Source organism: Cyphellophora europaea (assembly GCF_000365145.1).
Source record: "Cyphellophora europaea CBS 101466 unplaced genomic scaffold supercont1.2, whole genome shotgun sequence".
In the NCBI taxonomy this organism is placed as follows: domain Eukaryota; kingdom Fungi; phylum Ascomycota; class Eurotiomycetes; order Chaetothyriales; family Cyphellophoraceae; genus Cyphellophora; species Cyphellophora europaea.
The window spans coordinates 329,111-354,282 of NW_008481808.1; the positions used below are offsets into that span (position 1 = coordinate 329,111).

At 53.1% G+C, this 25,172-nt stretch overlaps 10 protein-coding genes and 1 non-coding gene across 11 annotated transcripts; 3 read left to right on the forward strand and 8 right to left on the reverse strand.

Moving 5' to 3' along the window:
• Positions 1-825: 825 nt before the first annotated feature.
• HMPREF1541_01600 (uncharacterized protein) lies at positions 826-3,999 on the reverse strand (the record flags this gene model as incomplete). Its single annotated transcript, XM_008715959.1, has 1 exon — positions 826-3,999. One exon carries the CDS (start codon positions 3,997-3,999, stop codon positions 826-828), a length of 3,174 nt encoding a protein of 1,057 aa, XP_008714181.1.
• Positions 4,000-4,643: 644 nt separating this feature from the next.
• HMPREF1541_01601 (uncharacterized protein) lies at positions 4,644-5,792 on the forward strand (the record flags this gene model as incomplete). Its single annotated transcript, XM_008715960.1, has 2 exons — positions 4,644-4,785; positions 4,834-5,792. The coding sequence occupies 2 exons, from the start codon at positions 4,644-4,646 to the stop codon at positions 5,790-5,792; spliced, it is 1,101 nt and encodes a 366-aa protein (XP_008714182.1).
• Positions 5,793-5,872: 80 nt separating this feature from the next.
• Positions 5,873-6,283, reverse strand: HMPREF1541_01602 (uncharacterized protein; the record flags this gene model as incomplete). Its single annotated transcript, XM_008715961.1, has 1 exon — positions 5,873-6,283. One exon carries the CDS (start codon positions 6,281-6,283, stop codon positions 5,873-5,875), a length of 411 nt encoding a protein of 136 aa, XP_008714183.1.
• A 621-nt stretch (positions 6,284-6,904) lies between these two features.
• Positions 6,905-7,963, reverse strand: HMPREF1541_01603 (uncharacterized protein; the record flags this gene model as incomplete). Its single annotated transcript, XM_008715962.1, has 1 exon — positions 6,905-7,963. One exon carries the CDS (start codon positions 7,961-7,963, stop codon positions 6,905-6,907), a length of 1,059 nt encoding a protein of 352 aa, XP_008714184.1.
• A 591-nt stretch (positions 7,964-8,554) lies between these two features.
• Positions 8,555-9,406, reverse strand: HMPREF1541_01604 (uncharacterized protein; the record flags this gene model as incomplete). Its single annotated transcript, XM_008715963.1, has 1 exon — positions 8,555-9,406. One exon carries the CDS (start codon positions 9,404-9,406, stop codon positions 8,555-8,557), a length of 852 nt encoding a protein of 283 aa, XP_008714185.1.
• A 397-nt stretch (positions 9,407-9,803) lies between these two features.
• On the forward strand, positions 9,804-11,052 carry HMPREF1541_01605 (uncharacterized protein; the record flags this gene model as incomplete). Its single annotated transcript, XM_008715964.1, has 2 exons — positions 9,804-9,875; positions 10,117-11,052. The coding sequence occupies 2 exons, from the start codon at positions 9,804-9,806 to the stop codon at positions 11,050-11,052; spliced, it is 1,008 nt and encodes a 335-aa protein (XP_008714186.1).
• Positions 11,053-12,011: 959 nt separating this feature from the next.
• HMPREF1541_01606 lies at positions 12,012-12,166 on the reverse strand. The gene has a single exon. It is a non-coding gene; the product is annotated as a tRNA-Arg (tRNA).
• Positions 12,167-14,340: 2,174 nt separating this feature from the next.
• Positions 14,341-15,141, reverse strand: HMPREF1541_01607 (uncharacterized protein; the record flags this gene model as incomplete). Its single annotated transcript, XM_008715965.1, has 1 exon — positions 14,341-15,141. One exon carries the CDS (start codon positions 15,139-15,141, stop codon positions 14,341-14,343), a length of 801 nt encoding a protein of 266 aa, XP_008714187.1.
• A 1,532-nt stretch (positions 15,142-16,673) lies between these two features.
• On the reverse strand, positions 16,674-17,783 carry HMPREF1541_01608 (uncharacterized protein; the record flags this gene model as incomplete). The annotated part of the gene is made up of 2 exons (XM_008715966.1): positions 16,674-17,091; positions 17,140-17,783. 2 exons carry the CDS (start codon positions 17,781-17,783, stop codon positions 16,674-16,676), a joined length of 1,062 nt encoding a protein of 353 aa, XP_008714188.1.
• Positions 17,784-19,046: 1,263 nt separating this feature from the next.
• On the reverse strand, positions 19,047-20,854 carry HMPREF1541_01609 (uncharacterized protein; the record flags this gene model as incomplete). The annotated part of the gene is made up of 3 exons (XM_008715967.1): positions 19,047-20,182; positions 20,235-20,437; positions 20,505-20,854. The coding sequence occupies 3 exons, from the start codon at positions 20,852-20,854 to the stop codon at positions 19,047-19,049; spliced, it is 1,689 nt and encodes a 562-aa protein (XP_008714189.1).
• Positions 20,855-23,037: 2,183 nt separating this feature from the next.
• Positions 23,038-24,772, forward strand: HMPREF1541_01610 (uncharacterized protein; the record flags this gene model as incomplete). The annotated part of the gene is made up of 3 exons (XM_008715968.1): positions 23,038-23,218; positions 23,269-23,425; positions 23,473-24,772. 3 exons carry the CDS (start codon positions 23,038-23,040, stop codon positions 24,770-24,772), a joined length of 1,638 nt encoding a protein of 545 aa, XP_008714190.1.
• Positions 24,773-25,172: the final 400 nt, after the last annotated feature.

Here is a 25,172-nt window from a genome sequence, read left to right on the forward strand (position 1 = left end):
GCCAACGTGGCCAAGACCCGACCCATGGGAAAACGGCTATTCTTGACAGAGCAACGTGCACATACATTCATCCTCTCATGCATATGTACGCCGGTTGTCACGCCGGCAGTGCCTGGAGCCGACCCTGTTTGACGTGCAACGGCCGCAAATGCTGCCAGACGCTTTCCAAAGCTGCTCGAGGAAAGTCACCCTGCCGAGATTTGCAACCATATGTGAAATCTGCTGTCCGGTTTGCGGCCACATGGAATACCGATACACCTTTCAGGGATTTCCAGCGCTTGTTCACCTTGAACCGAATCATCCTTGCTGATTCCGTTATTACCTATCCCGATGGTAGTACCGCCAAAGCCCCTGAGGCGCTGCAGTGCCCAAAAGCAACTGCAGGCACAAGTATTCATGCCCAAGGCAGCTTCCGTCTTCACGCCACATGCGCGGTCGACTATCCCTGTCGAAGTACTTCTGGTAGGCAAAGATATTTCGCGATGTGCTCCGAAGGCGACCGAGGTTTCTGCGACGAAACGAGGCCTCACTGTGTTCCTATACTGTGCGTCATTCGTTGTCCGGGCAGACCCTCCTGTTGGGGCCGTAGCCAAGTACTGACCGGATACACGTCCTCACAACCAGTAGCTCGGACAGATTTCTCCAACAGACCTGGACTACAGCGCCGCACATACAAGGCTCGTAGCAACATGTCTCCGGGGCGAAGGCGAGTTATAGGCGTGCAGCTGATAAACCCAGGTCACTTTCTTTGTCATAGCAACAACAGGACCAGGATCTAAGGCGAAATCATAAAATCGTAACTTCAAGCACTACCGCTGGACTGTATCAAGTCTCACCACCCGCCCATCCCAATCTCCTCACGTTCCATCTCCAGCCAGTGCTCCCATCGTCGTCTTGCTCGTCACTCCGCAACCATCTGTCAACCTTCCGTCTCCACCGATCTTCTTCCGCTCTCTGCCTTCTCACAAATTCTGGGCCTACGTCGAATTCCTCTGCCACCGGCGCCATGCCACCAAACCCAAACTCGCCGTCGCTTCCACTACCACTGCCTTGGCTCTCGGCACTGGCCTTTCGGTTGAGCCCCATTGGGGCAGAGCCCGCTGTGACCATGCCCACACCATACTCCTGGGGCGCCATACCCGCCGCACTACCCCTGTGACTCTGACTCTTAAGGTCCCATTCGGAGCCTTCCTCCTTGAGATCATCAAGCCCAGCAAAAACGTCTTCTTCCTCTTCGACCTCAACGCCACCGCCCAGATTGTCCTGGCTGTGGTTGGCGCTCGGGCCGTCCTCTTTGACTTTCAGCCAGCGCATCTGACTGGGATCGAAAACCATGCCGCCGACCACTTGCACGCCCGCAGTGGTGCCCACATTCGAGATGAGCGCGACATTGGTCTTGCTGTTATTTGTGACAGGACTGCCATGCGCTTTGCGTTCGCGCTCGGACATAGATGCAGACACAGGCGAACCAGTGCGTGCGTAGAAGTCGGGAGGCGGTATGTCGAAAGGCGCCAGAACGTTTTCGTTGCCCTCCCAACGGTACAGGCTAGGATTATATCTCATGCCTTTCTCAGACTTCTCCCTATGTTGATCTGGGCCCATGGGCTTGATCAGGTGTGGTTTCTGCTGCGCATTTTTCTTCTTCCGAATGGAGCCGTGAGTGACAGTGCCAGTGGTCTGGGGTCGTTGAGCGCTGGTATGTGGGTATGCATTCAGCTGATAGTTGGCCGAGATCGGTTTCAGCGGTTCGCCGTGCATGTTCTGAAACGTTGTACTTATGGCGCGCTGCTCGCGGGCATTACGGGATGCAGCCGTATCGCGGGCGAAACGAGGTACGTTGACGTGAGCCATTGTGGTCTGAGTGGTAGGGAAATCTTGGCGAGGTGGTGAGAGGGGCGTAATTGGGACTGGTGTCTCGTTGTTTGTGCGTAGACTGGTGATTGTCGACGTCGAAGCGTTGGACTGAGATATGCCTAAGCCTAGTTTGAGGCGTAGACTTCGAGGCGCGCCGCGACCAACAGGGGCTTTGGTGAATTTCGACTCCAATGTTGCTGATGTCGGCAGATCGTCGAAGATGTCGAGCTCGTTGCCTTCGCCATAGTTGCGGCGACGGCTAGGTTTGGTGACTTGCTTTTTTGCTTGTGCTGCAAGCTCAGTGGCGCTAAAGCCTGTACGGCTGCGTGGCGTCTCCGGCCGACCAAGATTTGCGATCCGGAAAAGGGAGCGTTGTGCTGCTGACATGGTTTCACCGGACCCGTCTGAGTCGGCACGGCGAAAATGGCCCTTGGAGCTGGCGTGCTTGAGACTAGCGTGTTGTGACTGGCCGCTGGAGGCACCGGCGGGCAGGAAGACAGGCTGTTTGGCCCGGTTCTCTCCCCGTGAATCTGGCCGATCGTAGCTGATGTGCAGACGGCTGCCGGCTTCGGCACGAGACGGTGGCCGTACGTACCGATCACTCTTGGTGGGCGAAGGGGCCGTACGCATGGCGGGCATGGATCGCTTGGCACGGAGAAGTTGCGCATTGGTGGTCGTAGGTCCATCGTGACGCATCTCAGGGCGTGAATCGACAGTGCGTACAGCTCTCCTGCTAGGCGTGGAAGGCGTAGGTGTTGAGGGGGCTGGAATTGCGGAGACAGAGGACTGTGCTGAGTGCAGTCCAAGGCGGGAGCCTGGCCTTTGAAAGCGCGTTACTGCGGCGCCGCTTTCCGAGACAGGTTCCAAGCTTGATCGTGTCCTCTCATGCGACGGCTGGTTAAATCTGGGGAGTCTTGAGAGGCCTTCTTTTTTGCTGCTCGTGAAGCTGAGGGTAGTAGTTGTTCGTTTCGGTGGGCTCGCTGGACGCTGGGCCTTGTGCTTCACGTTTCGGTTCAGACTCAATTTTGCATTGCTGAAGACTTGACCATCGCCAATTTCCAGCCCTTCGAAGAAGTCATCGGTAGGTGCTTGAGGAACACTTTTCGGTCGCTGTTTCTTAGGAGCTTCCTCTGATTCCAATTCCTGTTCAGCCTGGCGCTTCTTGAGTTTCTCCTCGAACTTGATTGGGCCATCTGGAAGAACCAGGCCGTCCAGACCTTCGTCTTCGCTTTCAGCGGTGAATGCACTTGAGACACTAGGACTCAAAGCGGAAGCAGATGAGCTCCGAGCAGATCTGCCACCTTTGCCACGGCCAGCGTTGCGCGTGCCCAGACTTCCTTCGCCCCATTCAAAGTCGAATTCATCAGCGGTCTGAGGCGTCCTTGGATTTGGTTTCCGCGTTGAAAGGCGTAGTTGACCGTCAGAAGGTAGCTCAAGACCCTCTTCAATGGTCTCCTGCACGGCTGTGGGTCCAAGCGAGGTTGGTGTGATCAATGTAGGTTTGTTCGGAGATCGTTGCTTGGACACCCTGATTGTGGGTATGTTATCGAAATCATCATCGTCATCGTCTCGGAAAGCATCTAAGCTGATGGGAGTGGCGGTTATCCTGGATTTGGGCGACTTGATTGTCTTTTCCAAGTCGGCATCCGGAGTTTTTGGAGATGAGCGGAAGGCAGCACTTATCTGCCGTAAGCTATCGCTGAGATCCCGATCTTCATGTTTCGCCAGCTTCAGAGGTCCATCCGTGCCAGGTAGGTCGAGATCTTCCGACCAATCGTCGGCAATCGCCTTTTTAATAGCTTTGCCATTTAGCCGACGAATAGTACCACCTTCGAGTGCGGAACGCGGAACGTTCGAAGGTAGTGGTATTCCCTTGCTCTTAGCTAGCGCAATAGCATCCTTGATAGGTGCCTGGTCATCAACCAGCACATCCCAATTCTCATCGCCCTGATTTGAGTCGGAACGTATCGACATTCGTGAGGATGCGGACTCTCGATGCGCGGTACTTTGCGGGTGTGATTGTACTGATGTCGCAGTCGAGGCTGATCTGAAAGGAATGTCGTCCAGGTTATCGAAGTCGCCATCGTCCCAATTCTCAATCTCCATCTCGTCCGGATCCCTCTGTTTCAACTGCAAAGACTCCATCGTAGCGCAAAGAATCAAAAGTGTCGTACAGTCATAAGATGAGCGTGAAAAAACAAACGGTTGACTGCGAAAAATGCACGATTAAGTTGGCGCAAGTTGTCGAAAGTCGTGAATCGTTACTTCATAAGAATGGCGAAAATGGTGTTTTCCTCTCCCTATAGGGGAGCTGCCACCATGAAGGGGCCTGTTGTCGAATCCTCCACGCGGCGATACGTGTTGTCGAAGAAGTTTCGTTGGTAGCTCTGGTGGAGGAGGATGTCGAGAAGGTGCGGACGGCCTCGTGGGAGGTTGGGAGAAGGCCGGGCCTTTCCAATTCGAACGGACCCTGCGGAGTGCAGCAAGCGTCTCTCCTGCCACTTCAGAATTCCTTGGCGGGGACAGCTTGATCCGACTCCACTTTTCTCATTGACCAGCCACACAGACACGTCGAAACGAAGCGCGTCTGCGCTAGGATGGTTCGAGTGGCTTGCAAAATCCCCGACTGACGCGGTAATGCGCAATCTGTCACGCTAGCGCTTCGTCCGGCTTGCTGCCTTGCTCTGCCCGCTGCACCGCCGTTTGGGGGGCGGTTTATGCATCGTCAATCACATCCGAAGAATCTTGCTCCCGAATGGCACAAACCTGCTAGTGAGCCTAGGATCAGCATGGCTTCAAGCTACGTGCTAAAGTTCCCGGTTGCCGATGCCAGTGGTGCCGCTATTCTCCTCCACGTCGTCCCTAAAGGTGGCAACGGTCTTGACCTAGATTTGCTTGCTACCGATGGCGATGCAGCTTTCAGGGGCAAGGGTGAGATACCTGGCGGTGAGAAATTGATGTATGCAGCTAATGTTTGAGAAGTGAGAACCAGACATCTTGACAAGTTCCGCGCAAAAAATTACGACGGGTCCAGCGAAGAATGGCATTCCATCCTAAAATATGGTTTGGTATCAAGGCAGTCCGATCTTGACCGTGCGGTGAGAGATAACTTAGACATTGCTTGTTCAATAACAGGCAAAGACCCCAAGTCCACTTTGTCCATCTCCTTTCGCACCAGAGTCCAGGATATCACTCAACGTTTGGGCTCCATTGAATTGCCACAGACTGAGGACACTGAAGATGTCGACCTCTTTGGCTGGGCCAGTCAGCTTGCCAGTAGACGAGATGAGCTGGAAGATCGAGCTGCTAAACAAGAGCATTTGGCAGGAGCTGAAGCTAAAACGATTCAAACTCTGCAAAACCAACTTGATGAGCTTACTAAAGCAAAGTCCGATCATGAAGATGAGCTAATCAGCAAGTTCGCACTTCTTCTCAATGAGAAGAAGCTCAAGATACGCAAACTGAAGCGGGTGCTTGAGACTACCAAAGTCGACCCTGAAAAGGTCGATGAGATCGAGAATTTATTGTCACCTGCTGTCAAACGTGGCAAGAAACGTGGAGCTCGACGAGCGAGCCAAGCGCCTGAATCTGATGAGTCGGACGGCTTCGATGACATGGACTTGGATAGACCTGTTGGTGCTCGGCAGGATGGAGACCAGGATGCGCGCTCACAGGCAACATCGGATACAGAGGACGCGGACACTGAGAACGACAACGATCTCGATCAGCCGATCATGTCACAGACTGAATCTGGCTCTGCAGGCGCATCAAAACCCCAAACTAGAGCACAGGCCCCCCAATCTATTCCAGCGCGTCGTGAGCTGCCATTCACGAAGCAGAGTAAGGGAACGCGCTCCGGGGAAAGTAAAGGGTCATCCTCCAAAACACAGACTGCGGTCGAGGATGAAGAAACGGCCAGTGAAGATGACGAGCTATGAATTGACCAGGTATCGGAATAACAGCGAATCCTTGTGCTTTGCCGTCTCACCTTCCTGGGAATCATCTGCTGATCGACCAATCAAACATCTCCACCTCCATGCGACCCAATCTTTCGCAGCATATTCCTGTTCGTTACCTGGTATTCTGTCGTGGCCTGATGAGTCTCGCTGCTCTCGATCTTGACTTCTGTACTTGTGTCCAGTTCCTCGAAACGTCGCAAGTCCATGTTCCCTTCCAACAAAGGCAAGACGTAAGGATCGAACGTCAACCAGTATGGGTTGTTGAGGTGATACTGCTGCGACTGCTCATTCTCGTAGCGTTCGACGATGGTGAATTCGCGGCTGTCGAAGACGGATTGCATGACAAGCCAGGACACGGTTTCCTTATCCTTCGAATAAACCTGCGATGCCTCGACTAGCTTGGATTTGAGCTTGGCAATACATTCTGGGTCGGACTTCGCCTTCATATGAACCACAATCGTGTATACCATGGTTGGCTTGCGGACTGTTGGCGGAGAGCTACGCGGCTAGTGTCAGGATAGCTGGGACTGGTTATCTACCGCTCGCAAGTTCAATGAGTCGAGAGATTATATCAGCGTCGGCTCGCGAATTGATGACGGAGTTATAGCTGATGAGTAGCCATGCCGAGTGAATCAGCTCATGACCCCTCTCGCATAAGCTTTCCTTCCAGTCTATTGCAAGCACTGCAGCTCCGTTTCCGCTTCAGGGCAGCGGGGTTGGCCCAACAAAGCCTCATAACCAAATCATGCTAAGCAAATGTTCCTGCGTCAGCCACACCTTGAAACTAGCGACATTTTTTCGAAATCGAAATCTACACGTATTTTACCAAGCGAGAACATCGCTGCCGCCTCTACCAGGGTCATTCTTCCAAATGGCAGGACAGATTCCCGACTTGGAGACAATCAACTTCCATCGGCAGCGCAGCAGTCTCCTAGGCCCTTCGAGAGCACTCCAGACACGCGCCACGGCCCGCCACACTCCACCTTCCCCAGTCTCGGCCCTATAGACCACCCAGGATGACGCCTTGCAAGCAATTCTGTGTTCACTTAACCGTACTCGCACCTCAGTGATGCGCTTAACAGCATGACGCATTATGCGTCGTTAACATACTTGTCAAATATCTCACCATACCACCTTTTTCCGACATCCCGGTGACTCCTGATCTTGGTCCGCAACTGTGCATCCCCCCATGTCACATAGCCGCCTCTCAGGAATGGACTATCGATCCGACTGCCCTCGACACTCTCGGCGGTCTCCCATTTCTCGGGGTCGAAATGGGTCCATAGCGCCTTGAACGCCTCCTTGGTCAATTCCGGGCGCACGCCCTGGAAGAACGGCACGCTGTACCGGTTGTAGTCACCCGGCGGCAGAAGCACCCGATGAGTCGTTGCCTTGCAGACGCCATTTGTGGCCACTTCGAAAGCCTGGCCCATGTTCACCACCAGGCTGCCTTCCAGCGGCGGCACGTCCAGCCACGCGCCCGACTTGTCAAGCACCTGCAGCCCGCGGGTGCCGGGCGATGCCTGCAACAGAAACGTCAGCCAACCGGAGGAGTCCTTGTGCGGGCCGACGCCTTGGGAAAGCTCGTCCGTGACAGTGGGCGAGGGTCGGTAGTGCACAAGCTTCAGGCGGTCTTGCGGGCCAGTGAAAGGTTGCAGCGTTGACGGAGCGAGATCCAAAGCCAGGGCAGCGAGGTCCAGAAAACGAGCGGCCAGGGTTTGAAGCGCAACGATGTAGCGTTGCACCAGTGAGGCGAGTTGTGCTACCGATGGGTGACTAGGATACTGGTTGGGGCCTTGCAGGCATGTGTACAGCGGCTGTGCGCCCTGCGCGAAGAGGTCGGGAAGTTCATTGGCGAATTCGAATTGCTCCCGCTCGTCGGCTTTGCTCGCCGTCGTTTCGCTGCCGAACCTGCTGTAGCCGAGGAAGTGCGGTGAATTGAGAAGTGCAGCTGTAAGTTTGGCTTCTATTGGGAGGGAGAATAGTGTAGGGAGTGCGGCGACCAGATCCTCGATGAGCGACGGCTGAATGCCATGATTTGTGATGTATAGAAATCCGACTTCGAGGAGGGCTTTGCGAAGAGTTGCGACGAGTTGGGGTCTCGTAGAAGGTGAATCGGCAAGGGAAAGGTCAATTGTTGGTATCGACATCTCAGTAGCTTCACTCGGGCCGGTCTGTCCAGAGATCTTCAAACGTATAGTTGGCAAGAGTAGCAGAGGCAGAGTAGGTACAGTGGCTGCTATTAGTTCTTGAGACTATGAGCACTGAGCACGCAATTCTTGCCGAGGCCGAACGGAAGAGGCGATTCTGCGGCTTGATCTGGTATACATAAAGGTCAACGTCGCACTTCGAAGTAGCATCTCCCTACTTGCTCCATGGGCAATGCCCCTGAAGGCGTCTGAGCTTGGGGTGAGGTGACCAGCATCGGCATGGGATAATACTCGTAACGCAAGAATAAAGCCACCTTTTGAGACTAGCTTCACTTTCACTGCCTGAGTTTCATATTCGCGGCTGGTGGGATTTTGTTTCCACACGCGTCCGCAAAGGATGACTTTTCGTTACTGTCAACAGATTGCAAAGGGGTGAGTGCGATCGTACGGACAGCGCTACCACAACCATACAGGGGCTACAGTCCGGCTGAATTAGGACCCAAAATCACATATATTCAGCTCGAGGCTCGCTTGAGGCCAGGTTTGATCCCAAGGATTGTATTCAATATTCCGGTGAAGCTCCGACAAAGATCATTTCTTTGACTTCGTCTTCTCCTCCTTTACGTAGCCTCCGATCAGCAGAGCTTCGCGGGCAACGTTGTTTATGACCCTGAACCTGTCAGGGCCCAGCTTCACTCCACCATACCACCTAGTCACCACCACAAGCACGTTCCACACGTCCATGAGCTGCATCAGATGCAACATCCTGCCTCCGGCAGCTGACTCACCGTCATCATCATAGTCCTGCGTGGTAGCGGCAGACTCGTTTTTGAACCGCCAGGCCTTGATATTGTGTGTAGCTCCCGCAACTTTCTTATTGGACGATATCAAATGTGATACAGCGTTTGTGACATCTGTCATGGACGAGACCTGACACGCTCGAGCCACGAAGACAGACTTGTTCACTGTCGTCGCCTCAGTGATGGCCCACTGCGGAGGTGGCAGGTTGGCAGCTGGATCGCTTGTCAGCGCCAGCTCCTCGCCATGTTCACTTGTAGCTGACCTGTCCGTAGCATCTTTTGTGGTATCTTGAGCCTCGCCATGCTGACCAGCTAGCGCTTCTAACGCCGGCCCGCCTTCTTCAACAAGGTCGAATAGGCAAACGTCACCAGGCCTATATACGTTGCCTAATATTCCATGCAGAGCTGTCACCGCGACTTCACCCGCGCCTCTTGCCGTGTTCCCCGTTGAATGAGTGCCGGTGATATGCAGCGGTACATCGGGATATTCTTGAGGGAACTCGAGGAGGAAGGAGAACGGCTGGTTTGGGAATTTCAATATGGCCGTGTCAGGAGAGCTGCCCGTAATTGTTATGGTATCGTCGCCGTATATGGAGTTCAGCGCTTCGCACTCGTCGTTTAGCGCATCGTTGACCGTCGACATTGAGCGAACAAAGACACGAGGAGACCTGAGTCGAGCTCAGAGGGGGATGCTAACGCTAAGTCCGATGGGGAATAGTCCAAGTCCTTTACCCTCCCCTAGACACGCCAGTCTTGGAAGCTTTCACCTCCGAGCATCGCGGTTGAGCACATCGTTGAAGTAATGTCCAAAGCGACTTGTAAGCATGCCTTTGCCGTAGTGTCGTGCATAATTAGTGTGAAACGTTTCGTCCGACCCTATAGGGGGCGCACGCGCAAGGGACGAGAGTTGGAGATGCGCAGATCTCCATCACCCCCAATCACGCAAGAAGTCCGAGGCTGTGATAAGGCGCACCGATCGGTAAGGTGCCTTCAGAAGGCATCGGGCACCGTAGACTAGTAAAGGGAACAGTTACGAAGTCATGGCTGGTTACAGGGACGGCGACGCGCCCAGAGTGCTGGTCTTCGGCACCGGAGGTGTGGGATGCATATATGTAAGTTCTCCAACTGTTGAAGGGATCCTCTGATCCATGCCTCATGGTATCGTGTCGAAATCAGAGCATAGACTGCTTAGAACGAGACTTTCACCTATCCACATGTCGAGTGATCTGTATTCAGCAGCGCAAGCAGGTGCCTGCTGAGGCGTCATACCTGGCCTGCACCCAGTCTGTCCCAGTTTCCCCCATGTATTGGCGTTGAATAGTGGTGCTGATTCATGTGTTCCGATGGTCATAGGGTTGGATTGTGCACAAAGGTGGCGCCGAGGTAACCGTGGTTTGTCGCACAAATTATGAAGCTGTCAAAACCAACGGGATCACGATCCGTTCGGCTATCTGGGGCAATCAGCAATACAGCCCGGTGACTGTCGCCCGAGTTTCTGAGTCTGTTCGCCACGGGCCATTCGATTTCATCATTGTAGCGAGCAAAGCATTTCCCGGAACTGCAAAGCTTCTCCGAGATGCTGTTAGCAGTCAAACTTGCATTGTTTTAGCACAGAATGGTATCGGCATCGAGGATGAGTATGCAACAGCGTATCCCTCAGCTCCTATCATCTCTGGAGTTGTCTGGCTACCAGCAACACAGGTGTCCCCTGGTGTGGTGGAAATGGGGCCGCTAGAGACCTTTGAGATCGGCACCTACCCAGCTGATGCTGGAGAAGTCGCCAAATCTCGCGCACGACAGCTCTCGGCGCTATATCAAAGCGGCGGCGCAACTTGTCCAGTTTACGACGACATTCAAACTAAGAGGTGGCCAAAACTTGCGCTGAACTTCGCGTTCAATCCCGTCACGGCTTTGACGCGCTGCGATGATGGCAACTTCCTCCGCAGCTCGTCCATTGCAGACGATGTCATTGTAGACACCATGCGCCAGTGCGGGATTGTCGCCAAAGCCGCTGGCTATGAAGTGAGCGAGGATTACATCCAGGATGTCATGGGAAGGCATCGTGGACGAATGAAGTCCGGTGGAAAACAACCGAGCATGTTGGTAGACATCGAGAACTCGCGTGCCATAGAAGTGGAAGCCATTCTGGGGAACACGCTACGGATAGCTGAGAGATACGGCGTGCTTGACAAGGTACCATACGTGCGGCTTTTGTATGCGCTGGCGAAGGGTTTGAACTTCTCAACCGTGAAGACTGACGAGTGGCGGCCTATCCTGAAGGTCAGCTGAGCTTTTCGACGTGTTACAGCCAACACTAGAACAATGCGTCGAAGATGTACCAACCACGTACCAATGCAGTAGGTAGTTTCATGACCATCAGGGGTCGACAGAATTGACGGGAAGGCTCCTGGATTGCCTAATGTGTCACAATACAGGATCGACAGTATTCACGAGCGGGCTCCTTGGACTCGAAGCAGATCGCCTTTGGTAGTTCACAAAATTGCCCGATGCCCTCCTCGAACTCACATCAGGCCTTTTGGGTGATAGTCTGCTGTGAATTTCGGGAGCCTCCCGGTCAATTTTATCAACCACTGGTGGACCAGCAATCATATCGAATTGGTGCTTCGAGTGAGTGCAAACGCATGATGTGCCAGCAATGCCGCTGGGTCATTGGCAAAATTGTCTGACCAATAGATGTGCGAGGCTTTTGCTCAAGTTATTTTAGACATTTGAGTGTCGGATCATTGTATCTCCGGGCAAATGGGCGTCTGCATTTTCAGCCTAGCCTGTATAGGCAGCCATATACAGCCTTGGCAGATATCAGGCTTGGCATTAGCTAACCACCAAAGTGCCAGCCCGGATGCCCGGTTATGGAGTACCGTCCGCAAGGGTGTTCGGAAGTTGACCGAGGTGTCAGAATCACCATCATGATCTGCCGTTGACAATCCGCGGCTGAAGCAGTCCTAAAATTGCTATTGGACCTAGATTCAGATCATCCTCATCAGTTTGGTTGTGCAACGTTGCAAGTGACTCAACTGTACAAGAAGTAGAGATTCGTCTCCAGAGTCAGACACAATAAATCAAGGCTCCCAAAGGTCGCCAAGCCGCGCACTTTGCCCAGAGCAGCTGATTTCAAACCCAAAACCCCTTGCCTAAACCCCCCTCCTAAACCGTTTCCCAAGCCTCCACAACACCAAAAACAACTTCTACAACCTCCAAAACACTTCCAAATGGTCCCAAAAAGACAACGACACCTGCAGGATTCGAACCTGCGCTCCCGAAGGAACTGCCTAAACCACTACATCCCATGGGAATGATAGCAGGGCAGCCTGTAGAGGGTTAGTAATGGTGTTGATGAATCACACCGCGGAAACTTACGCGTTAACCACTCCGCCAAAGTGCCCCTGAAGGGGAATGCTCGACTCTTTTCGAGCCGGTTGTGGGAGCAAATTTGGGGGACATCTGTATATATACGTACTCAAGTTTTTGAATCGGCCCCGAGTTTTCTCCAGATCTGACGTCGACCTCAAACTTCTCTGCGCTACCCGGCTCCGTATCTGTCCACACGTCGACGATTACCTAACAAATATCATACATGAATTGGCGAGTCTCAGTCGAGAGTGCACGCTGTTCAAGATAAGATGCGGCGAAGACCCACTCTGACGAGCGAACACCGCAGTCCAGGCCATTTTGCCAGCAACCAGTGTCCATGGACCCCAAGCTTATGACTATTAATGCACAGCGCCACACAATTCGTAACGTGGTCGGGGAGGGGCATCGTCGCGTTAGTCGGGCTTATACTTAGGTCTGCCACCATACGCTGGTTTGCCCCACGACTGACAAACCCAGTGCTTTACTGGTATCTGAGAAACTGCAGGGAGGCATTGAGCTCAGACACCTGCTGCTGACTATCTTGAAGCTATTTCATGCCATCGTTATTCTTCTTCGTCAGATCCCGTTCAACTCCTGACCAGAACCAGTCCTCTGTCGTCGAGAAATCTACTACAACACAATCTCCATTCATAGAGTAGCCGGAGCAGCGACTCTACTACCTAGCTTGACAAAAGCGATAGCTCCAGCAAGCCATTCCTTCTGCCGAAGCCCGGCATCCAACGCTCTCCAATGACGGCGGAGCAACAGGGGCAGCTGCTGAACTACAAAAAGAACCTGCCGCCAACGAGGCTGGGTTGATCATCGAAGCATGGTAATCTTCAAGGTGAACACTCCACTCGCGCCCACATGGCCATGAAATGTCACCGCTCAAGCTGAAGCTTCGGCCAAGCATCAAAAGGGCTAGAGAGGTTTCAAAACACTCCTCCCTCGGATTGACGGGGGACGGAAAACACGGTATCGCACGCCATGCAGTGTGCACGAACACGAACGCGGACTCTAGCATCGACACAGCCTATACTCGCCTAGCGAGGTTCAAAAGGTTCTTCCTTCGAACACACAGACACGGAAAGGATGTTCTCAAACTTGCTATGGCTGCCAACGCCCTGAATTCCGGCCCCGGCACCAATGGTCAGCCGCTCGTCACAAACACTTAGGCGTCTAACAGAGGCTGATGTAGGAGAACAGAGCGCCCCCAAGTTCGTCCGAAAGTGTATGAACGATGGCAATGTTGGACTGTTGGCTTTACTGCATAACGTAAGGTTTGCTGTTCCTGCCTCCCACGATATATTGGAACACAGATCTCGATCAAACGTTTACCTGATGTTTGGGATAGGAGCGAGTCGATTTCTCTGGCCAGATCCAACGGGTCTTCGCTGTGGATTATTGAGGTGACCAGAACACGACAGCGACTAAAAGCCATTTGGCATCTTCCGGCGCTTTGCTGGCGCCTATTGCCCCGAGGCTGCTATGGCAGGGATTGACGGCTTGGTCGAGCGCAACGTGAAACAGGGCCCAATCACTTGCCGCCGCAAATGAGCGCGGCAGGTCACCGCTGTACCCAGGTCGCTTGACTGCGTGTCTAACATCATGGTTACTCCAATTGTAGCTCTTAGCAAAGTGCATTCAGCGGACAGCCTGGAGTACCGGAGGTCGAGCCGGGACGTCTCAGAAGTGGACCGGTTCGGCAACGAAGCAGTGCCATCAGCAAAATCTTATGGATGGGAAGAGTTGCTGCTCAAAGGTCGTTTCATCGTGATGTTGAACGGCCACAGGCTGAAAGTTTGGTCAAAGGGGACTAAAGACTACCTAGGACACTTTACCAATATCCTCTGTAAACCAAGTCATAATGAGGTTGGCTTCACACCGTGGGAAGCAAAAGCGGCCACTCTTGTCACCGACTTTCAAGCTTTCACAGTCCTTCGAATCAGCTGCCACCCGCCTCTGATTTAACACTTGCCGTGAGGCTCCTGTAATGCTCAGTTACCCCCCTGGAACACCGCACCTCGACTTCGCACTACTGGGCATCCTCTAGAGCTCAAGGATTCGTCAGGCCTGACAGCTTCACCGGAGTTGAACGGCTGTAGTCATCTGGCGTCGCGAACGCCATTTTGCTGGAGCGCTTAACGAATCGTGAAGCCTTGAGATATATCGTTAGCTCAGAGGATGGAGAAAGAGGCAGAGCGTTCACGAGGACTTACCTCCATCAATCCTAATATCAGCGCCATTCAGCATTCCATTCGCATCTCGACACAGCCACTCCATGGCTTCGGCAATCTCATCCGGCTCCGCAAATCTACCCACCGGAATCTGCGCCAACATTTCATTCCGCTTCGTCTCGTCCGCCCATGCCTTGCGCCCCAACTCCGTCATCGCCACCGTTGGTGAAACGCTGTTGCTGGTGATGCCGTGCGGACCCCATTCCAACGCCTGAGACCGCACCAGGCCCAGCAATCCGGCTTTGGAGGCGCAGTACGCGCCATGGTTGGGCAACGCCACGTGAGCAGCTTGTGACGAGATAGAGACTACGCGCCCTGGCGGCTTCTCCCCACCAGGCGGGGCAGCGGTGCTGGTGTAGAGGTTGAAGAAAGCATTGCTGACAATGAAGGGCCCGAGGAGGTTGGGAAGGATGTTCTTCGCTGCTTCTTCCGCCGATGTATCCACCAGTGGTTGTACTGAGACGTACCCAGCTGCATTGATCAGAATGGAAGGGAAGACTGGTGGCGACTGAAGGCTCAAATCCTTGGTAATGGCTGCAAAGGCTGCCTTGACAGATTCCTCATTGGTGATGTCAGCTTCATATGTTCGTACTGTGTCGGGTGTGGGCTTCCCGAAGGCCGCCTCAAGTTGGGGGTCACGTCTGGATGCTTCGAACGGAGCGTATAGGAGAGCAAGAGATGCGCCGGAGGAATGAAGGAGCTTGGCTGTTGCAGAACCTAGGCCTCCCAAGCCGCCGGCCACGATGGCGAGCTTGCCTCTGTACGCCATCGACCCTGGTGAGCTTGGATATTTTCCTTCGCGGTAAGATGTCGTTACTGGAGTTGTGGGAGGTTCAATGATGCTGAGGATGCATTTACGAATGTCGATCCTGATGATGGCTGGATGGATGACACAGCTCAACCCCTCACGGGGTAACGCGGGGGCCGCACATGTACAGACTCGGCTATTCGCCAGAGAAGGAGTTCGACGTTGGCCATTTAAGTCATGCAAAACATGCTATCACTATATCTATCCGGTTAGAAAGGCATGGATGTATATCGGCAGACCATCACTCATATTCACTGCCTGAGAGTGGAGCTGACCCCACTCTCAGGCAGTAAACGTGTCTCAATTGAGAACCTGTCTTGTGCCCGTCAACGCTACCTCCATAGTAACTAGACGCTGTACTTTATGTTCAGGGAGGGTACTCTAGTACTCACCATGCCAACCGAAATGTCTCTAAGACTGTGAAGGGTTATCATGTGACGGTAGCCTCTTCGGAGATTTGTCAATTGCCTCTGGTAAACTGACCCATATGGCCTGGAGATCACCGGCTGAATACATTTACCCTCAACCTCTCAGGCTTCTGGTGCTGTCCTCGCAGCTCAAGATCCGCGAGACTGGCAGGAAGGATTGTGGTGCTCCAGCAATCGATGCAATGGGCGGGTGGGCACTTCGAATTCACGGCACGGAACTGTCTGGTATCAAAACGCGATGATTTTCAAGAGGCTACAGAGGCATACGCCAACAGCAGATACGTACAGATAGTCTACTTGGACTTGTCCTATACTCGTAGTACAACATGAGCTGTTGGCTGCAACTTCAGGCAGTTAAACCGATGGAAGACAATGTCCTCTTATAGCCACGTATCTGCCTATGAACCTCAAGCAATAAATCGGTCTCAGCTCCCCCATGAGATAGCCCCATTTCTTCATGAGTTCAATAGGAAGTGTTGACCACGTCAGCTTCATCTACATCGTCGAGAACAGTGGTGGTTGCATCAAGATATGTTCTGAATTTGATGGAGGCCTTCAATGTCTAGAGCAGAATGTCAACTTACCGTGATCGGAAGGTCACCCAAAGCATTACAGGGGCCCGATGGCAAGAATACATGAGGCACGTGGCAGCTGATCTGAAGGACTGTGAAAGCTTGAAAGCCTGCGGCAAGAGTGACGGCTTTTGCTTACCGGCGTCTAGAGCACCATCTACCATGATTTTGATTTGCAGGCCACCGACATCTGGACAGTTCTATCAACAGTTGCCGACTGTGATGCGTGCTGACGACCTCCGGCATGCCAACAGGACGGGTCGAATGTCTTCATTGAAAGCTAGCTCGGCCGTTTCCGAAAGGCGCGGCTATACACTAATGCCACCGATCGACGAAGAAGGGTAATTTTGCGACTCCCTCAATCTCCCAGTCAAACCTGCGCTATGCGAATCATCATAATGCTCTTCCATGCTTTCTGCCGTCACGCTCATAAGACAGCTTGGCAAATCTGAACGCCTTATTCCCCGTAGCGAAGCACTTAAGTAAATGCAATTCAGGTGCTCACCTTCTTCGCAGTCATCCAGTCCTTTCCATTCGCCTCCTCTTCAAGCGGGAACACCTCACGCGCATACTCTTCAATGCCACGATAGCCACCCCACAACTCCCTCGCTTCAGAAGTCAGCTTCTTCGGCTTGCTTCTTATGGTCTCTGAGCTTCGTCTTGCGGCAGTAACCGTCTCACCACTTCCTCGTCCTTTTGACGGATACTGAAACTCGGGACCAGGAAAGTAAGGAGCATTGAAACGACCAAACAGCACTTCAATACCAGCGAGCTGCTCCCGGTATCCGGCAGGGATGGGCACCTTGATTTCGATATTGGGGTCGAAGACATAACGGCAAGGCCGTGCAAGAGCCCGTCCAAAGGCGACGCAGACTTGGTTTGGGGTCAGATTCTCGAAAGCGAGCGCTACTCTAGAAGGCTCGTCAGTGTTCGTTCCTAGATCGCAAGGACATGCTTACCTGTGGCCATTCCACTTCTTCGGACCTTCCTTGAAGAGCTGCAACACCGCTGGGCCAACATCATGCTCGGCATCTAGCCATGGGAGCTTCGTGTCGGGGTGAAATGGAGCGCGCCATTCGAGGGTATCGTCGTCTTTGAAGTCCATACAAAATAGAGGGTAGGCCAAGCTGGTGAAATTGTTGTTGTAAATGCCGGCATAGACGAAAGTGGCGGGCAGCCCCAGTTGACGAATATAGTTCTCTACCGTAAATTTGGACGCCCACATGGGAAGAGCTGGCCAGTGAGGGTTATGGGTTGAATGGTCGGGCATCGAACTGTAGATGTAGTGTTGAATTCCTCGTTTCTTTGCTGCGTTGGCCAAGGCTTTGCCTATCTTCACCTCATCACCGGCGTTCGGGAAAGTGTTTATGAATGCCACTTGGGCGCCTTCGAACAAAGCATCGATCAATACGGGGTTGTCGAGCAGGCTTCCTTCCAGTAAAGTGACGCCCTCTAGCTCTTCTAATTCCTCAGCCACCAAACCCTCCATGGAGTGAACCTGAGCCTTGACCTTCCATCCTAGAGAGGTGACTGCTCGGATCACCGAGGCCGCTTGTCGGCCGGTGCCATTGACGAGCGCGACCGTCTTCTTTGCGTCTGGCATACGCATTAAATTGTTGAGAGACGGAGCAAGTCGAAGTGGCGGACAGCAAGGATTGGGGAGTACGACTGAACTCCGATATAGGAAGGCGACCTACTCCTGCCTCCGCACTTCCCCAGACTTGGGTTCGGCCTTTTCCGAGCACGCTGATTAGTTGGTATTCAAGATGCTCAGGTGTAATGTAGAAAGGAAACCGATATCCGGGTAAGGCACAGCAGTCAAGACGAAGGTTACAGCAAAGTATAAAGCAAGGCTCGGTAAAGGGTAAGATTGGTTAGCACAGCAGTAGGTGAACGGATCATATGCAAGCGCTTGGCCTTGAAAATTTGCGATATAGGCCTCAAATATCTTTGTCGAGGAAACCTCAGAGAGGTTTATCCTTTACGTAACCGAGACGGGGATTGGAGCAGGAAAGGCAAACATCAAATGGTGTGAGTAAACCTGTGGTTCGGGCCGGGTGCCAGGGCGGTGTACGGGACTTCGTTGGATGGCATTTCCCCTAGAGGCAGATTGGTAGAAACTATCCCGAATGCTCAAGCATCAAGCAAGAGCGGAGGATGACGAGCTGAGGCGTCGCCATGTGCTCATTCTCGGGGATGGCGTTTGTTGACACGGTTTGGCTGGGGATGGACCGCATCATGCGGCCAAGCCGGCTTGGTCTGGGGCAGTCCAGAAGCAAGTTAGTTTAGCCGCACGAGGGCGACAAACCCGGACCTGGGCCGGTGTCGCAATAGCAGCTAAATTCTTCAAGGTTGGCAGTGAATGTACCGCCTGGCAATTGCAATTGGGTGTGAGCGGGGTCTGATGGTGTGGTGTGGCCACGGCCTGATAAGCCGCCGTCACCGCCCCTCCCAGGCGGACGACTCCGCCTATGAACCCTGATGCTCCGGCGGTCGTTGATGTGCCCACCGAAGTCAAAGGGTACTTGGAACAAGCTCACTGGCAGTGGGGACATGCTACCCGCACAAACGACGTCAGGTGCTAGAAAGCCTGAATAACAGAATCCAGATGAATTGCAGACTTTTTCCGCGGGGGTCTTTGCCGCTGAGTTGGGCATCAGAACCCCAGTGCGCTTCCGGAAGAGCTTGAATCTCGTTACACGAGCGCTGCACAAGTCCCTCGAAAAATTCTCCGACAGCTGCTCTTTTGCGTCATGTTAAAGACAAAAATTGCTATTGTCACCGTAAGCTGCATTTTCAGTGCATGGTTGACCTGCAACAGACAACGTGGACATCGGATCAAGGTGACTTGTCACCACACCTCGTCTTACGAGCCGTTGAGCAGTTTGTGAGTGGGTAGCGGCTCAGTGAGACCCGCGGCCGCCCATGCCTCCGGCCTCTGACTTGCATGAAGCCGCGCCGTTTCGAGCTCCTCCGCATGGAGATGGGCGCCCACCGAGCGTAGCAATAACGCGTGCGAAGTGCGTCCCGCGTTTGCTGCGAGAAAGAGCGCGGTGCGTCCACTGCCAGTATAATTCCTCATGTGCACCGAAGCTCCCTGCTGGAGTAGATATCGGAGGATTCGCAGATTTGGCCCGGTTGCTGCCAGGTGTAGCGGAGTGTTTCCTGAGTAATCTGGTCGGCTGAGAAGAGCTGGGTCTTCGCGGAGTATATCCTTGATCTTGTCTATGTCACCGCTGGCAATCGCGTAGGCGATTGCCGTCAGATTGGTAACATGATCGCTGAGCGTTCCCAGTGGGTGCTTGAATATGGTGCCAGAGTGTTCGCTCAATTCGCCTCGGATGGATATGGCCATGTCTCGTGCAACGGTCTCAGGTGTGGCTCCAGGAAGGGCAAGCAGGTAAGAGAGTTTCGTTAGGGCAGCTTCGGTTGTCATGTCGCTGCCAGCGATCACGCCGGCGTTGCTCAGGACCATTCCGGGTGCATAAACAGGATTGACGCTGCCTGTCAAGCATTGGGTCACACTGACGATAACCACACCTCGTCCAACGGCGTCGGCTATGACTTTGAGCATAGCATTGTCGTGGCCGCTGGGAGCATTGCCCGCTCCAAACGTCTCCAGTACAAGTCCTTTCAGTTTCTCTGTCTGAAGTACGGCGTCAAGCATCTTCGCTTTGATGCCGGGGAAGATCCTCAAGCAGGCGACATGATGTATTTCGAGATTTGTTTGGATGCTGAAAGGTTGCAGAGCTGTGGATCTGGATACTAAATTCCAGTTGACCGAGGTATCCATGGCTGTGATAGTGGCCAAAGGCGCCATGTTGGGCGATCCGAATGCTTCAAAGGAACTAGCCGATATTTTCGTAGTTCTGTTGCCCCGAAAGAGCTTCGAATTGAAGCAAAGACAGACTTCTGGTATCATGAAATGTCCAGCAATGTCTAGAGAGTCCAATAAGTTCTCAAGTGCATCATTTTTTCGCTCAGAAAAAGGAACTTGAGATCCTGCAGAAGTCAGCCTTGTGTCAGGACGACCGTGGAAGCATGGCCAACATACCCGTGAAGATGATTGGTTTGCCCAAGTTTTGCAGCATGAAGCTTAGCGCAGAGCAAGTGTACGCCAGGCTGTCAGTCCCGTGAAGTACGACGAACCCGTCGAAGAGCATGTAGTTGCGGTGGATAGTTTCGGCGATCTGCACCCAGCCAGTGCTGTCGATTGAAGACGAGTCAAGCAACTCCTCAAACTCAAGGACCGCATATCTGTACAATCGCCCTTAGTACTTCACCGCGTCTGCGTGGCTTGCAAGGATCTAAGCGAAACACGCACCTGACACGTTTGCCATACGAACTGAGAGGCGTTCGAAGACTTCGGATATTCTTGGAGGTGATCGACCCTTTAACCTCAATCCTTACTTCAATACCATCCTGCACAGTTCCATCATTGAATTCTGGTCTGGTTGCCATACAGCGTTCAAGAAAATTTCTGGCCGGAATTAGGCCATATTCGGACTTTTCCATACAGATGGTGCCTCCTGTCATCACGATCAGAACGCGTGCCTCGGGTGTAATGCCAGCAGGCACTCGCTCTGACTCGGGAGAGTCTGGTTGTTGAGTTAGTTGCGCGCTCTTTGGGAGACGGTACATCATACCTGGAATGAGCATATTCACGGAAGTCATTATGACTGTTGGGGACGGCGATCGCGGTTGTTACACCTCAGTCAAGGGGACAATTCTCGGGTACTAAATCCTCTGACCCAGAATCATTATATCCGTCTCTAGGCGGGTTGAAAATCCAAAGAGGAAATGAAGCAGAGGAAAGCCGTCACTGCGCACCCACGAGGTCACTAAGGCGGTGTCGCAGGGTGTGCATCCGCAAATGGCGTTAGACGGAGCTCGACTTGCGATAAGACTGCTGGCACTCGTCACGATGTCTAGCGGTCAGCACTTCTCAAGTCGCGATTGTCATAGGGCAAGAGTGAGCAATGGACCAGAGTGGGCGGCGACATGGATTTGCTTAGAAGCGAAGCTAGAAGACTGCTGATGTTTCGAGGTTCTTTGACTTTCCGAGTGCCGCCCCGCTGTGCGCAGCCTGCGCATTGAGCCTGGCACATCCTGTGCTCACCGGCATATAACAACAGGGAGTAGCATGCCGATATGGAGAATCGCATTTGCAGCTGCAAAGTTGCAGAGCACGTTGCCTGCAGCAGCAAATCCATTCGAAGTAGACAAGCGGTCTCGACGAGCCGATGGGGGTTTTGGGCGATGACCCTGCTGTAGGTCCAGGGGCGCGTCGCACCAGCGCGAGATAACGGCCTGCAGGGGCACCCAATCAGCGCGCTCATAAGTACCCCGGCATCTAGGCTTAGGCCACCGTTGCCGAGAAGACTTTTTCAACGTCAATGTTTCACGAGAGGCTGTTTTGGGCTTCACTTGATCTTCCAGCCGTGGCTCAAGACACCTGCTGTACCGTCTAGTGTGTGCGATCTCATCAAAGTCTCTCTTCCAATGAGCCGGACGAGCGGCACATGGATCAGAGACGGAAATTAAGCGACGGGACTTCGCAGAAATGATGACAAAGAGGGACCATCGGACACGTGCGACATAGGGGCATAGAAGCGTTCAACCTGCTCATCCTCAGGTTCAGCTTTTTCGATTCCTGCTGCACGATGCAGGCGACGATGCACGACGCAGCAATTGAGATTCCGGCCGGTGTTCACTATGATGCTGCAACGGTGGAAGGTGGTTAGCGTGAGGCTTTGCCGCTCGTTCGCTTCGGAAGCCTGCAAACAGCGAGCGGCTGGTTTGTGAACGGGTGCGTAAAGCAGGACGTCTTCAAGTGTGAGCCGTGGCCTCTTCAAACGCGTACGGTTTTTCCCTCTTCCATGTTTGCTTGTCCGCCCCTTTATTGCTCGTTTGAGACCATAGGTACGCGCTCTTGCAAAGGAGGTAGTGACATCGACCAACACTACAAGCTGCTAACAAACTGTGCGCGCCCACAACAACAAAAGAGCAGTCATGGCCGCAGCCACGGTCAGGTGATGACGGAGTGAGAATCAGCAGTGAAGGTCGAATCTCGACCTTCTTGCCGGCTGGTACGAGCGGAACGGAAGAACCAGTGGCAAGGCAGTCACGACTTGGCTCCGCATTGGCACAACTGCTTGAGTCGACAGCCATACATCCTTCATCCTCGCATTCCATCTTCAACTTCTGCATCTGACCCATTCGATTCTGTTCACACGCTCCTTAACACCTTTATCGTTGAAGACGACCTCGTATTCGTCACTTCACATTCATTCGAGACCCCTGTATTGGGCGACAAGTCGGGTACCTGCGCCAAAACGAAGCAATCTACCTCTCAATCGCGAGCCTCTGTTCAGACCCCTCTTTCTTTGACCAACAAGCACAACTTACCGACTGCTGCTTGATTGCGACAAAAGATCTGTCGGAAGAGTACGTCGACGTTACAGCTATCCTACAAGGCCTTGAAACCGACCATCCTTTCATCCATACTAAACTGGTGCAATCCGGCCAGACAGGACAAAATACAGCCAATTTCAACAACAAAGATACTCTGGTAGTGTCTTGTACATACTGGTGCCTGGCTCAGCACTATATCGTTCACTTCTCAAGCCCAGCAACCCCGGTCTTGGCATTAAGCCCGTTGCCCTGTATTCACAAGCCTCAAAACAGTCGACGAATTTGCGGCTTCAGAATTTCCTGCACCTGCGACTTTTTCCACAAACTTGTCAACCTGTTCACCAAACTTTCTCGCACTCCGCCGTGCCATCTTTGTGACCATTGAAATCTTCAAATTCCATCAGCATAGCACACTAGCAATAACTCCTTGGAGTTTAGCCGCTATGGCGCGGGTTCCTTTCATCACAGCGGCGATGCAACTCACCATTATCTTGCTTCTCAGCGACGTCAGCGAGGCCTTCTTTCGCCACCTCTGCCATGGAGAGGTAGGTATGGGAAGGATCGACCCTATCGTCACACCCAACCAAGTCTCGCAACACGTTCATGGCATCCACGGTGCTCAGAGTAAGTTTCTGCCTGACAACTGCAATACCATACCAGCTAACATCTCTCAGACATGGCGCTCGACGTCACCACCGAAGACCTGCTTGCCTCGAATTGTACTAGTTGTTCAATTCGCCAGGACAAGTCTGTCTACTGGGCTCCGTACTTGTACTTCAAGCACTCGAATGGTACCTTCCAAATCGTTCCCAAAGTTGGTGGCATGGTTGTGTAAGTTAGCAATAGCTATAATCTCGCACTATCACTTACAGTCCCAGGTACTATTTCACCGAGAAGCCAGCTGATCAGCCGGATTCTGTCATCGTTGCTTTCCCGCCTGGTTTTCGTATGATCGCAGGAAACACCTTCAAGCGCACCATGTATGATGGCGTTGCCAGCCAACAGAAGCCACCCAACCGAAAGACGTGGACGCAGTTTGACAAGGAGCAGCAGGCTCGTGCACAAATGATGGTCGGCTTCAACTGCTTGCACTACAGCGCTGGATGGAACGAGGACGCTCTCACTCGTCCCACCTGGCCAGATAAGCCCTTTCTTGATGCAGCCTGCACTGACGGCATCCGTGCTGAGCTCATGTTTCCGTCTTGCTGGAATGGAGAACTCGACTCTCCCAACCATATGGATCATGTTGCCTATCCAACCTCCGCCCGTAACGGGCCATGCCCTCCAGGCTTCGATAAGCGCTTGCCTGCTATGTTCTTCGAGACCATCTACAACACTCCGATGTTCAGAGGCCTTGATGGGGAATTCCTCTTTGCTAACGGCGATCCTACTGGCAATGGCTACCACGGAGACTTCATTAGTGCCTGGGAGGATGATGTCCTACAACAAGCTATTGACAACTCTGCGTGCACCAACGGCCTGAGCAGCGGCGAGCAGTCAGCGTGCCCAGTCTTCGATATCAAACCGGAGGAAGAGGTCGTCACATGCAAGATGGAGATCCCGGAGACTATTCAGGACGAGCGGCTCGACTTCGTGGATACTCTTCCGGGCAAGGTTGCCGTTGCCAGCGGACCGGATTGGGCCCCTCTGCCTTCTCAAATCGCAAACCCCGAGTCCTTTCCTTCCAGCGACGAGTCTCTCAACACATCTATTACCACCGTCAGTGGTACGTCTTCTACAGAGGGTGGGCCTGTCGGAAGTGGTACGGCTATTGCCCCGGCTCCACAGTCGGTATCTGCAAGCAGCACCGTGGCTGCGTCCGATCCTACGTCGATTCCAGCTACTGGACCGTCTGCTTCCTCTTTTACGTTCATCCAGCCGTCGCCAACCGCTCCGCCATATCCCACCAACACCACCTCAGCGAACGATGCCATTGCTATGCCAATTCCGACGACCCTCGTGTCGACTACCAACTCACACGAGATGACAACGATTACCAGCGTTAGTACAGATGTTTCAGGGGCAGTCGTCGAATGGGTGATCCTACACGGGATCGAGACCACCACGGTCTACGTCGACACTGCCGGTCGAGTCGTCCAGTCTCCTATTTCAGCCCCTATTGCGACTGCTCGACCTGTGAAGCGGCACCGCCATAACCACGTCCGTGCCCGCATCTAGTGGAGTGGGGATTGACCGGCTATACGACATCTACAATGAATGTCGTTGGGTATCATATTCATTGGCTAGGATTGCCATTGATGGAAGAGACGTTGAGATGTGTTGACGACTTCACTTCTCTTACACACAAGATGGAGCATTTCTTTTAACCCATGAGCAGATGAAGGCATTCTGATGCGCTATGCGCGATCGCCAACTCATGCTACAAAGCTTGGTGGATCTCTGGTTTTCTTAGTGGCCATGAAGCTACACTACCTGCTTCTTGTACGTACTTCTCGAAGAGAGACACTCTGCATAAATGAGATCAAGTCGCAGATAGTAGTTTTGTAGTAGCTGATTCTGTGTGTGGTTGCCTTTTGTGCGCGCGGATGCTAATGCATGCCTGTTTCGGCTGAGCTTA